Genomic DNA, 14074 nt, shown 5'->3' on the forward strand with positions numbered 1-14074 from the left:
AGAGGAACAAAGTCAAGGGTAATGGATGGAGCTAAACAGCGTTGAAGAGGAACCCAAAGAGTGAGTGACAGAGTAAGGAATTAGAGAACAAGTGAGAGAAGAATGAAGCAAAATGTATGTGGGGGGTCTGTGATACTCACTTCACTGGAATCCTCCTGCTGGTTTATGACTGTTAGTGCATCCTCAGAGGCTTGCCTCTTGGCTTCGGCCAGCGCCCTCTCCATTTTAGAGCGTTCGGCTGAAATCATCTCATGGGCCTTCCTCTCAGCGTCCGATACCGCCTTCTGCAGCTCTGACATTGCCTGTCGTTTGACCTCATTCACTGCCTCCTCTGAGAAAGAGAGAAAGCGAGAGAGAGGTGTTAGTGCTTATAACTTTTCGTTTCCCATCCTGCCTGCTGTGTCATCCTTTATTGAGGCTCTTTAAGCTGCTATCTTGTTGTATCTCAGCGAACAGATGTACATCATCCAAGATTTAAAACTTTCTGCCAGAAAAGGGAAACAGCCAGACCTAAATAATTAATTAAAACACGTCTGGCCACAATTCTTTCCAGTGCTAACAACAGCAGATGTCTCCAAAGTTTTGTCACTAACTTGGCGGTTCATCCAACTTCCTTGGATTCCCTGTTTGCATGATTGTCATCTTGTCATAAGAATCTTTTTTTTCAAGAATTATAAGACAGCGTTTACAGTGAAGAGTGAATTTCCCTACAAGTGGGAATCTATCCACTGCAGGGCTTCCTACGATGTAGATTTTAGCATGGGGCCTTTTGTTCTTCTAGCACAAGCACAAACTGTTTTTACAACAGGCAGGTGTGTAGACTCCTTTCCAGATGGCAGTCTAAAATAGAAACTTCCCGCAGTCCCTTCTCAGTAAGAGGCAGGAGTGATTACATTTTGCCATCTTTCATTATTGGCCTCACAGTACACAACAAATGTACAGTAGACTGTTTCTCATAGGGATTTTTACACCTGAGAAATAGGCTATTTATATACACTATTTATTATTCAAATGCTAATGTGGTTGTGATCACAAGATATGAATTCCCCCAAATGTCATTTTCTTCTGCCATCAAAGACAGCAACGTTTTTTTTAAATCATAAATGAAATGATTTTTCTCCCTTCTGCTCCACCTCCTCCAGATGTAGACATACACACACGTTGCAAGTGACACACATACAAGTGGCTCTCCAGGGCAACCAAGTAGGAGGTAAGAATGATACTGTTCTCTCCACTGCTCCCTATTTCCTCCAGTCAGTGTTTGTTTGAGAGGGAACTCATAAATAACTGTCACTTTTCTTCACCGCTCCACTCCAGTTGTTTCAAACTACTGTGCAAAAAGATAGGCAGCGGGGGGAGCCTTATCCACACCATGCTGTGTGTATGCGCATGGCTGTGTATGCATATGTGTCTGTATGCATGTGTGCATGCCTGAGCTTGGTTCCTGTGCTCATATGCTAAAAAGTTAGTATTCTGTCAATCCTGTCAACATCCAGTCACACTTAAACACATGTCTCAATGCTTTCCCTCATCTACCTCTACCTTTATCCTTCATTTCATTTTCTACTCCTTTTTTCTTTTTCTGAAACCCTTCCTCCTCCTCTTTCTTCACTCCTTTGCAAACACTATCTGCATTATCCCGAGCTTCTCAATTATCTGGCCTAATGCATGCACCACTAAGATTAGTTTGCAAATTTAATTAATTCTTATCAAGGAGACCGCATAGCAGATGCTGGGGCAATTAGCACTTAATGGAAAACACGGGGGCAGCAATATTAACGTTTCAATTCCACAGGGATTTGGCAAGTCCCTGAGACGTGTTATTTCTGTCTGCTTTTTCACACTTCAGATCTTATTTTTCAAAAGCACTGCAGTCCCTCAACCTGAACCACAGCACAGAATACGTGTCTGGTTTTAATTAAAAGCAAGAGGTGCTGCAGCTACATCAGGCAGACTACCTGGCTGCTGAGATAGAAGTGGCACACACACACACACACACACACACACACACACACACACAGTAGAGGTGAGATGTTTGGAGTGAGATACGTTACTCACCCTGCCTGTTTTGGAGGTGCTTTAGTGCTGGGGAGAGCGGGATGCTTGTAGTACCTGTATGAAAAACAACTGCAATTAAAAGAGCTTTTTCTGCTGGTGAAAATGCAGCACATTATTTTGCCGACAGCAGCAGCATCTTTCCTCCGCAGGGTACTGGATTATGACTGCAACATAATAGTTCTGGGACTGTGGTGGAACAAGGGCTGGGCCAGGTGACTCCTGGGATGGACTCTATCTAACATGCAGTCTAAAAGAAGGCCCATGCAATGCAAAACTCGCTCCTGCTTAATTTTGGCTACAAATTGAGCCAAAAATAATAACCATGGTCAATATTTGTTTTGTCTGTATATCTTAATGTCTGCATATGATTCTCTTCAGTAATAACTTTGCATACAGCTAGAAAACAATCACAATGAAAAAAAGAGGTATTAAAACTTGAGAGTATGTGTTTTTTCGGACAATGGAGACCAGTTAATCTCCAACCTGTGCTGTGCTGTGCTGCGCTGCTGCGGCCTGCCTTGGGACCAGGTGACTGCATTTTCACTGCAGCTTTAACTGCAGTGGCCTTTCATAGTGGTGACAGATGGAGGGCATTTAGCCCTAATGACACAGAAGGCCTCCAATCCTCTGCCCTGATGGACCTACGGCTGTAAGGCCTCTGTTCTGTCTGTCTCAGTAGCCTGGGTGAAGGCCCTGAAGACTGATGATGGTGATTGTGTGTGTTTTGTTAGTCTGTGTGAGGTCAATCATGAAGACAATAGAGAGAAGGGGATGCTTGGCTCTTACCAGCTTTCCTCCAGATTTCTTCTGGCAGGTATCCTGAGGGGGGCCTGTGTAAGAAGTCTCTATGGATCTCTGAAACACACAAGCAGGCACACACTCAGTCTAATTTACACACACATACACACACACACACACACACTCATAGACTCTTGATCTGCACAAGCACACATCCGTGAGTCTCCCCTATAGTTTCCAATTCTATTTTTGGTAACAATACAAACTAAGTGTGTGGCAACATCAGTAAATATGCTGTCACCTTTTTCAACCATTTCTGGGAAGGAATCAGAACACGAGCGTTAGACGTGAATAGAAATCTTAATGATGAATGAGCATGCTTGCAGCATAAGGGTGCAATCAGTTCGTTAAAGATCCAGGATGTTGCCACTGGATTTGTATTGCCTCACAGTGTGAGATAAAATTTGTAAATTTGCCAAAAAACATGATAATCTAACTGACTTTTTGTGTCTAAATTGATACATTTAGACATTTTCAGCATTTTCAGCATTTCAAATGAGCCCTACCTTGCTGTGAATGTTTTGTTTTGCCAAAAATACCCTGTGTGTGTTTGTCTACCTGTCTGTCTGCCTGTCTGCCTTTCAGCAGCCGAGGAAGTTCCTATGGGCAGTGACTCGCTGCTGCTAGCTGTGTTGGAGGAGGAGTTGTGGAGAGGAGTAGGAGGAGGAAGAGGAGGAGGAGGAGGAGGAAGGCAGTGCTGTCCGTTGCTCCCACCTTTTTTCATCTCCTCCACATCGCTGTAGCGGCGAATCCAGTGATTCATCTCCTCCCGGTCGGCCTCCTGGCAGCGGCGCAGCACCGTCAGAGAGCGGCGTGTCTTCTCCACCATGTCCATGATGCAGTTCAAGAGCTGCAATATATGCAATGGAACATGACTGAGGATGACTTAAAACATTGCTTGAAGTGATAAAAGAACAGGAGAAGTTTGACAGTGCTCCATTTAGCTGAAAATGTAAATCCCTACTCCCAAACACATGTCCATGTCCCCCAAAAAACTAATTGAAAAAGGATAAAACTTTTATCATTTACACGAACAGAGTTACTCATTATTTTAATCTCTCCCAAAATGCATACACCCTAGCAGACCTATGTGTTTCTTTCTCGGTTCGTGGGTTGTGTGCTTGTCAGTGGATTTCAACGTCTAAGAGCTTCACAACGACGATAATGTAACAGCTGGGTTGCTGATGAAAAAGTTGAGCCAATTCCTTCCACCCTTCTGCTCTGTTCCCTGCCAACTCAACAGATTTCCTCTCTTTTCTCTGCTCTAACCCCCAAACCCCTGTTGTAAACAGCGTCACTTTTTTCTACAGTGCCATGTGTTTCCAGACCCGGCCCGGTCTGCTAAATGGGTTTAGCATGGTTGACATTCAATCCATATCATTATTCCCATTCATCTTTCCCACTCTCTGTCTCTTTTCCCCTGCCTCCCCCTCCCTCCCTCCCCTCTGAGTTAGCTATATTTATTTCAGTGAAGTGTTTCTAATTTGGCAGGGGTCCAGGCCTGGCCGGTTCGCTCTGTGACTGCAGCTCTTGTCTCAGCTGCTCTCCCCAGCTGGAGCTGCTCTCTGCTGGGTCCTGAGCTCCATCTGGGCCCTGTTTCTGAGTGTGTGTGTGTGTGTGTGTGTGTGTGTGTGTGTGTGTTTCTAGTGTACATGATTTTTGTGTGTCTAGTGTACATGATTTTGTCTTCATGGAGTTAGGTGCCAGGACGCCAGATAGGTGTCTGTCTGTTGTTAATTCACCACACTGACACAGACTTCCTAGGTTCAGCTGTCCATTAAATGCAAACTCAGATGGGGCGGAGACTCTTCTGTCTGTCAACAGCTCCTGTCCCTGTCCTATGCATACCATCTTTAGCACTGAAACTAACTTCAATCATCTGCTGAGCTCTTAGCTCTTTTTTTCACTTCTTTATGATGAAAAAGTGGTTTATATTAAACATGGCTACCATACTGATACGTACATTATCAAGGTGCTTCCATTCTTCTGCCCACTCTCGATCTGTAAGACGGTGGTCAATCACCTCCTCTTGGCGGGCTCCGTGCACTGCTAAAGGACAAACATGTCAGAAGTAGCAAAATACTATACACTCATTTGTGAACACAAATTAAGGGAAACTGGCCGAATTTCTAACCATAAACCCAGTACTGACGATGAGCAACTTAATAGTGACATATTATAGCAATCAAACAAGCAACGAATCAAATCAAATCCCTCAGGTCATCAGGTGGGGCTTTTCTACCTATACCAAGAAAAACATCCAGATCTGGAGAGGATGCTTTTAGTTACTTTGGCTGATGTTTCTGTATTTATGTAAAAATGTGTTTATGTATAAAAGTAGACGTTTCTGTTTTTTCACAAATACGATTAGTTACTGTGCGTTTTTCTGTCCATGTTTGTAATTTGTGTTTGTGGAGTAAGAGCACAAGACTATCCAAACAATGTGTGACCAAATACTCTTCACACCAGAGCTTTACAGTGCAATACAACTTTTTATTAAGAGTTATCAAAGTTTAATTTCAAACAAAATAGGTGCAGGCGGGCGCTCATTTGCTACGCCATAGCCTCATGTCTAATCAGTGAGACAATTTGGCTAAGAATTAATCTTTCCTTTTGGGAAAGCAGAAGGAAGGCATATATGGTTGCCACAGTTGTAGCCCATGGGCATGTATGGCTGTGGTCTTTATATAGACGTTCTGCCACAAGGATTATCACACTGGACTGACAACTGGCCTTTGTTCTCTCCATACACCCCACTTAAATATACACAAGCCCACAGTCTCAACCATATAACGGAGGACTGTAGATCTATAGATTTATCTGACCATGTGAAAGCTGTGTAGCTGTTCTACCTGTCTGACGGTGCCTGTCTCGGGCGTCACGGTGTTCATTATGTCTGTAAGCGTCTCTGTATTGGTGTGCCAGGGCCATGTCTTCTAAGCGATAGTGCTGGGGTCCCATTTGGGGGTTGGGTGGGTGGGATAGGCCGTTGGGAGGGTGTGTGGAGAGGCCGTTGGGAGGTGGGTGAGCAGGAAGACCTGTACTGGGGCTGAAGCGTTGGCTAGGGCTGATGGTGCAGGGCCTCTTAGCCAGGTGCTCAGGATGCAACCCATCTCTCTCTGAGCTGTCTTTGGTCCTGAAGAGGAGGATATGGGAGTGGGTTAAAACACGATTGAATGTTAAAACACTCAGCTGCTTCTAAGTAACATTACATCTAGAAATGAATAGTGGTGTGGCTTGCCATGATTGTATTTAACGTGGTGACTATGTACTTTAATGCTTTTTTGAACAGGCAGTAGAAAATGTCAAACCAAAAGTTAGCAGCATATGGTATGACAAATGGGGGAATAACGTTTGAGGGGGGAGAGGATTCAGGGGCCTGGTGAGACTCTGGCCAGGGAGAGCGAGGCCTAAACAGAGTACACTGATACGAGCAGTGGGGAGAGAGATGCGGAAGGTTTTGTTTTGTATGTTCAATTGTTACAGACTGCAGCTTTAAGAAAAACATGAAACATCCTGTAAAGAATTTAAAATCATGGAAAGAAAGTTGAACATACAGACTAAGGGCTGAAGCGTTTTATCCAGCAGTGGGAAATGTGGGATGTGTGGTATATTATCATCTTCAACATAACAGATCTATGTTTGTTTGCCAATATGCAATGGTCTTACGCAGCCAGACTACAACTCATTAGCTCTGTTTACACAGCCCCATTTACAATTATTCCACAACTGTCCACCCAAGAATCAATTCAGCTGCTTATATGCTGGACCAATCACAAATTGTTTTGGTGTGGGCATGGCTACCCTCATTTACAAAAAGTTCTGCAACTGCATGTGTTAATGTCTGAAGAGAGAGATGAACTTTTGAACAGCTTACTTCATCTTTGCCAGCTGGTCCATCTATGGCGTCACCAGACCACAATGAGTAATGTGAAAACCGTGGGATGACCTGGGATTGCCAGGCTAAATATGCAATGCCAATATATTACTTCAGGAAAACATGCCCCAGCAAGGACTAGAATGCCCTTAACATCAGATTGTCTGATTGTGTGTGTTGATGTGTTTGTGATGAGGCAGTATTGCCTACAGTATATTACTAGTGTACAGCATCCGTGTTTTTGGCAAACTGTGAAACCACGTAAGGTAACAGTAGTGCCAAATTATGATTATTCAAAGAAAACTCAGAAATCAGAAACATCTGTGCTCTAATTTTATACAAATGAAGACAAAATTCAAGAGTTGAACATTTGTTGTTCTCTGGGACTCCAGATGCAACAGGAGCTTTGTAACTTTGCTCAGTAATTATTTGCTCTGAGAAAAAGGAGTACCACAGTGAACAGATTATTAAATGAGAAATCACAGTTTACCATAACAATTTATTTTCAAAGATTACAATACCTAGTATTGCGGACTATACCTGTTTGAGGAGGCTCAAGCAAGGAACACAAACCTGTGTTCAACATCTCCCTCGTGGTATATGCACACACATAGTCACACACATGTATCCCTGCTGAAAGCTGCTTGTTGTTCAGTTGCAGTACAGCAGTGGCCCTACAAAGCTATTGCACAGCTGTACACCATATGTATCAAACAAAGCCAAGTCCAACTGTACACCCTGCGTCTCAAGCTCTTAATCTGAATATCCCTCAGCCTACTCTTCGACTGCAAGTATTTCCCCCTCTCTCCCACCCTGCTCTGGGGCTTAGGGGGCAATATGCTGTGTTTGGCAGATGTTTATTGACACTCGCTTGTGTCTGTCCAAGTGAGTGTGTGTGTATGTGTGTGTGAGAGGTAGTGTTTTCAAGCCATCTGGACAGTTTAAATGGGTGTGTTGATATTAATCTGTTTAGCTGGATGGCAACAGCCAGGCATTCGGATGGAAAATCACTCTTTATCGTCCTGGGGATCAAAGGCAAATAAATGCAACACAGCCCCATGTAGATGATGTGTGCGAGTGCATGTCTGTGTGTTTGTGCGCTCATGTCGACTATACTCATACACATCCCTTGCTCTAGTATCTGACAAATCACAGGAACAGCTGGCACGACGTAGGCCCTGCCTCAGCTTGAATCCGCGCCATCCCCCTCCTCCACCAAGCCCCGCCTGCTGTGTATAAGCCACAGGTCGGGAGGCGGAGGTGTGCGGATTACAGTGGGATTGCACATTCAGCTCCAACCCCCCCACAGCCCACTCAGGATGTGCTCAGTGTTACGGTCAGCACATCACCATCTGGACACATCCCCAACATATGGACAGCTGTTGGGAGCCCGCAGGTCAGGCAGTCGGAGAGAGCGAGAGGGAGAGAGAGAGCAAGTGAGTGCGAGAGGCGAAAAAGTGATCAGAAAAGTCGGACAATGAGAAGAAGGAACAAAAGGAAATACTAGTTAATTCTCCCATGTGTCATCTTCTTAGCTGGGTGAATAAAGCAGAACACTGGGGAGAAATATGGGACAATGGCAAACCAGCTCACTGTTGGTCTTTCTGTCTGTCTTTGGGTTGTGCTGAGGACATCTACTGTACTTCCCTCTTTTCTGTCTCTCTCTCTCTATTTTGCTTCTCAGACACTCTCTTTCTTTTCCTACTCTGCATTTATCTCACCCCTCCCTCCCAGACAGCTGGCAGAGCCCAGCCTGGCATCGGGGCTGTCCAGACTTCCGCCTCCCGCACAGAGGATTTATAGCCTCCCCTTGCTGCTTGGCATTCTAAAATACCCTGAAATAATTCATATACATAACACTGGCTGTGTGCGAGTCTGCCAATGTGTATGTGTCTCTGATGTCTGTGTCTGCATTTTCTTGTGTGCAATGGAGAGATGCTACCTGTCAGGGGTCCGTCTCTTGCCGTGCTCATTCATCTCCAGCATGATCTCAGACGAGTCGAGGGGCGAGCTAGCATTGGCGTCCAGGAGAAGCTGCTCGTGTTGGGCCAGATACTGAGCTGGAGTCTGCTTGGCCAACCTGGCACAGTGAAGCAACTCTCTCTGTAGCAAGGGCAGGTTTGCCTACAGTGGTAAAAAGAGACAAAAAAAGGCATCTCTGGATTAGTTAATAAGTTGTTGTAGGAAGGATATACCAGCGGTAGACTTATTGAGCCAATGTAAATGTAGAAAAGAATGGTTAGTGGACAAGAGGTAAGCTACAAACCCATGGTGAAAGAACAGATAGATGGGGTGAGAGTGAAATAATGCCAGATTAGGGTGAGAAAAAAAAGAAAGTGATAGATGAAGAGACAGGATGAGATAAGACAGGTCCCTTGACACCTTCCTCTGCCATGTGTCTCTCTCTCTCCGGGGTGTGCTGATGTGTATACTGTGTGTGTGTGTGTGTGTGTGTGTGTGTGTGTGTGTGTGTGTGTGTGTGTGTGTGTGTGTCAGTGCTGTCAAATAGCTCTCTCAGAACTGTCTGGTTGATATAACGCAGCCATTGCTGCAATGTCCCAGATGTGGAAGATCATTGCACACCAGGAGATCTGACACACTCACACACACTTTTAATGGACCTTCACAAGCACATCCCACCATTTTCTACATAGTACTGCAAGTGCAGTGTACACAGTACAGACCCATAGGCTTCCAATTGAAACAAGGTTTCCCTCCCCGCCTATCTCTATGAACAATTTTTGTTCGGAGGCAGTAAAAGAAGGAGCACAGAGTAAGGGAATACAATATCAGTCCTGAACACTGGCCATTTGGAAAGCAGCAGTAAGCTCTGAGCGTGTCAGCTTAAGACAGGCTTGATTAATCTTACATAAAATCTGTGCAGTAAGTATTTACCTTCAGGAAGGGGATGACGAACGGCCTCAAAGGGAAGTTGGTGGCCTCGTGAAGTTTGGAGTGAAACTCTTCGATAGTGAGAGTGGAGTTCTGCACAATACAACAGAGAGAGTTAGACAAAGAGGATACACAAGTCGAGTTGCTGAAAAAAACTTATAAAACTTACTTATAACACTTTCTTTCAGAGCCAAAAGAGATAATATGTTGTTTGCACAAGATATTATCTTTTGTGCTTTTTGTGATGAAAAAAATACTTTTGGGGCTATGGGGGCTCCGTCCTTTTTGAATGCTGTACAAGACAAATTTACAATATGTACAACAAGCATAATAAGTAGATACAACATTAGCATAAAGAGAACTGCTGAGTGAGTACGGTTTTGTTTTTGAAAGAGTCATCTAAATATTTCCACATGAAAATAATCAGACTTACCACCAGCCCCAGCACAAGGCTGCGCACTCTCTCTCCAATCTCAGGCGATATGTCGTTGCCAAACTGCTGCAGTGTGGTCAGGAAGCGCTTCAGCTTGCAGAGTTGTCGGGCACCACAAGCTGGCGGGAGCTGCTGGTTGGAAAGCGAGGCCGTTGAGGACATGGCTGGCCCATTACTGAAGCCGTTAGGAGTTGACGGAGCACCGTTCAGCGATGTAGGAGAGTGGCTGCTCCCATTCAGCACTGCAAATGAACAGACAGAAGGAAGAGACAACGTGAATTTGGTTAGTAGTTTTTGAGGGGCCTGGGGGCCATCTGGCAGATCTGGGGGCATGTTGAGCTCTTTTATTCTGCTGATAGAGGCGTATGTGGTTAAGATTAAATATAAGTAATGCACACATTAGACTCAAATTTGACACCACTCCTACAGTAACTTCAGTGGTGCAGCCACGGTGGGTTAAAATCAACTGGACTTGGTTGAATATACTCAACGTTTCGCTTCTCATGCAAGATGCTTCTTCAGAACTGAGGCCTTATGGATGAGAGGCAAAATGTCTTTGATTATCTTCAACCAAGTTCAGTTGCCCTTGATTTTAACCCACCTTGGATAACAATGACCTGGATGATTAAGAGTCTTCACAGACTTCAGTGGTGCAGTTTGACTGAGAGCTGTGAGTGTGTATTTGTGTGTGTGTTTGCAGTAACTTCAGCTGTCTCACAAGTGGTAGCATTTGACCCCCCCCCCCCCGAATCAGTCTATTCCACCCTGCTCCTCAACATCTCCTGCTCACTCACTAGGACACAACTATAAGAGGAACTTGTTAAAGAGGTGCCAAAAATAGCCCTGTGGCCTGTGTTACTTTTATTCCAATAGCAGGTGTGTAGCTAAATCTGGCCCTACATATGTCCACCAGCTGAAAGTAGATTTGCAGCTTTAAGGTTCAGAATAGACACAGCAATCATACACATATATAATCACTCACATATTCTTTGTAATGCAGGCACAAACAAACTCACACACACACACACGCACACACATTTGACTTTTCCCCTGTTTTCATATGTTCCTATCTGAGCCAGATGAGAGTAGATTACATTCAAATATAAATTGTTTGTATTTACTTTTTTGTTTTCAATTTACTCTCCATGCCATACCTCCATGGACGGCTTGTATCTAGTGAAATTTAATTCACCCTATATAGTTTATCGATATCTTATTGATGTGTGCAGTTCGTTTGCCCTATGTTGTCCCTTGGGTGTTTTATTCATTATTATTATTAAGGTGTAGTTTTAAATACTACTACTAGCAAAAGTATGTGTATGTGGGAGAGAGTACAACAAGTGCGAGTGTATATGGGTTTTATGCGTGTAAGAATATACGAAATATATACGAAACTTTGCGTGTATGTATATATACATATGGATAAGTATGTGTATGTGTATATTTATTTGTATACATTAATATAAATAATTTCTTTTAAACTCATTTTATTTTTCTACCCCATCCCTTTTAATGTAAGGTTTGTCCTCACTAGCTGTGATGTTGCCTACCACCAATGTTTGTTGAAAACAGAAAAATGGAAAAACACAGTTTTCTCTCAGATTAAACACACAATGGTCTGCATGAAATGTCTGTACCTACAATCAAATGACTGTTTCATTATAACTCCATATGCTAGCCCTTACACAGAGCATGGCATTCAAACTATAATTTTATTAGCCCCGCAGCAACATAATGTTTTCAAAATGTGTTTACAGGACTCTGCAGGAAGTAAAGTGTGTACTGTAACCTTGTATTCGTACTTGAAAACAAGACTATATACAGTTTATTTGTTCAATAGTCTAGTTTTCCTGTGGTTCCACTCAAGCATGATTGTTGCTCTAATCAGTGGGTTAAGGACCTGAACACATATGGACTAACCCATGTGATCCCAACAGGCAGCACTTGTGTTCTGGTTTTAGAGAGAGGGAGAGGTGCATGGAGAGAGCTACACTGCTGACCACCCGCCACAACAGGTGAAACAACATGGCCTGTCATTGCTATATAGGGAAGAAAGTAGTCTACACACCGCATCGCAACCCCAGCCACCGCCGCCCAACCAGCTGGTAAACAACACAGCTCATGCACACACAATGCCACAGCCGCACTTGCACATGCACTCAAAGACACTTGTCTCACTAGCAAGGGCATTCGCACACACACACACACAGATAGATGCTTGCAGAGACACACACCTGACACACAAGTGACTTCAACACTTGTTCATCAGAACAGGGAAGAAACACATATTTGGAATTTCTCTACAAGCATATAAAGTGTTCATGACAGTTGACCTACAAGGGACAGATTGATGAGTGAATATTTTTTAACATGTTTTTTTTTAACACATAGAATACATTGAAACATAGTCACTGAAAAACTGTTCTGACAAGAGATACATGTAAGCTAGACTTTAGACATGTAAGCGAATTTAGTACAGTTTTAACAATATTTGGGGCATTTTTGCTGTTATTTGACTGTGGACATTTGAGAACCCCCAGGTCACAAAAGGAAAGAGAGACAGTGAATGACACGCAACAAATATCCCCAAGTAGAATCAAACCGTAGACACTGTCATCACAGTATATGATATGCATCTTTGGGACCACTGGTTTGAACCTGGATGCAAAAAATTGGCCTACAAATTACTAAATCTATACTTAGATATTCATGTCAGCAAGGATATAGATACCAACTATGGCCATCTTCCAGCTGTTCCAGCACACCTACCAGCTCACTGCTTTTCCTCACACCTACCTGGTTAACTGCTTGCTGACATGACTCTTCAGCACAATAGGATCATCTTCAAATCAAAATATATATCTCACAGCATGTGAGCTAATCAACTGTGGATCATGTACAGCTAAATAGCTTCTGGTAAAGATTTTGGACTGAAGACAACTCTAACAGTGAATGCACCCTCACTGTATAAAGTAGACTTAAGGTGTCAATAAAGTTGGAAAACACTCAAAAATGGAAAGGGTCCTTACTTGATTTACTGGTAGTAGGGGTGAATGAAGCATTGCGATTGGTTGCTTGGCTGACAGCCGGGGGTGGAGGAGGCATGGTGGGTGGGGTGGACCTGGGCTGGGTTTTCACATCCGCAGGTGAATCTGGCATTGTTCCAACCTTCTGCACTCTGCTACCTGCGACATGAATTGAGAAAAGGAAAGAGAGAAGAGAGACAGCCATCAAGATGGAGCTCCAGCATGAAAAAAAAAATCATACTTTCAAAGTGGAGACAGCTGGTTAAGGAGGAGAGCGCTGACATTTCCACCCGGGAGCTATCGATTGTTTTAAACCAAAAGCCCCATAAAAAGAACCAAAACAAATCAATGCAGGGAGTGGAAATGAATCCAAACTTGTATTGTGTCTCTCTTGTTGGAGATTCATGGGCCTGGGAGACATACAGTAACACCTGCTCACTCGCTCAGTTGCTGCTGACTGAGCCCCCCCATCTCTTTCTCTCCTTCACGCACACACATACAGACACACACACACACTACATGTAGGTCTGACATCCCAATCAGTGCCCCTCCACTATAACCTCCAACCCCCAGTGCCCACACACACACACATTCACATGCACAAACTCCTCACTCCTCCCCGCCTGCCCCCTCTCGTCCCCTAGTTCAGACAGCCGGCTTGACAGCCAGTGACAAGTGCAGCTGGATCTGCTGCTGTCCATCACTGTGGACTGGCTTTCAGCAGAGCTCCGTCCTGCCACCAGAAGCTTCACTGTCCTCTGCCAGACACCCTGCCAGCACCAAACAAGGCAAGGCCAAGCTCTGTAGCGTGAAGGGAATGGATGGTACAGCAAGGGAGATGAGAAGAAAACATGACACATTTGTGGCAAAGGGCCTCATGCAGTCTTTATATACAGTGTGTCTTCGCAAAATCATCATGCACAAAACAAAGTCATATATATATATATATTTAGTATAAACAAGCAGCAGGTCTTTAATTTAGTGAGCTGA

At 43.9% G+C, this 14074-nt stretch overlaps 1 protein-coding gene across 10 annotated transcripts in view; it reads right to left on the reverse strand.

Moving 5' to 3' along the window:
- Positions 1–14074, reverse strand: part of cbfa2t3 (CBFA2/RUNX1 partner transcriptional co-repressor 3) — a 42312-nt gene that overhangs the window by 6217 nt on the left and 22021 nt on the right. For 4 of the 10 annotated variants that reach the window (XM_038701326.1, XM_038701334.1, XM_038701335.1 and 1 more), the window contains 10 exons: positions 13088–13243; positions 10059–10300; positions 9629–9718; positions 8676–8857; positions 5709–5992; positions 4820–4905; positions 3415–3706; positions 2845–2913; positions 2059–2112; positions 141–331 (listed from right to left, as the gene is read on the reverse strand). In XM_038701326.1, the coding sequence (XP_038557254.1) occupies positions 141–331; positions 2059–2112; positions 2845–2913; positions 3415–3706; positions 4820–4905; positions 5709–5992; positions 8676–8857; positions 9629–9718; positions 10059–10300; positions 13088–13243 (1646 nt within the window). The remainder of the gene's footprint in view (positions 1–140; positions 332–2058; positions 2113–2844; positions 2914–3414; positions 3707–4819; positions 4906–5708; positions 5993–8675; positions 8858–9628; positions 9719–10058; positions 10301–13087; positions 13244–14074) is intronic. The other 6 variants (XM_038701329.1, XM_038701330.1, XM_038701331.1 and 3 more) reach the window with 5 other exon arrangements.

This window comes from Micropterus salmoides, unplaced genomic scaffold (assembly GCF_014851395.1).
Source record: "Micropterus salmoides isolate LMB-PRFRI ecotype aquatic unplaced genomic scaffold, ASM1485139v1 Ms_hic_scaffold_6, whole genome shotgun sequence".
In the NCBI taxonomy this organism is placed as follows: Eukaryota; Metazoa; Chordata; class Actinopteri; order Centrarchiformes; family Centrarchidae; genus Micropterus; species Micropterus salmoides.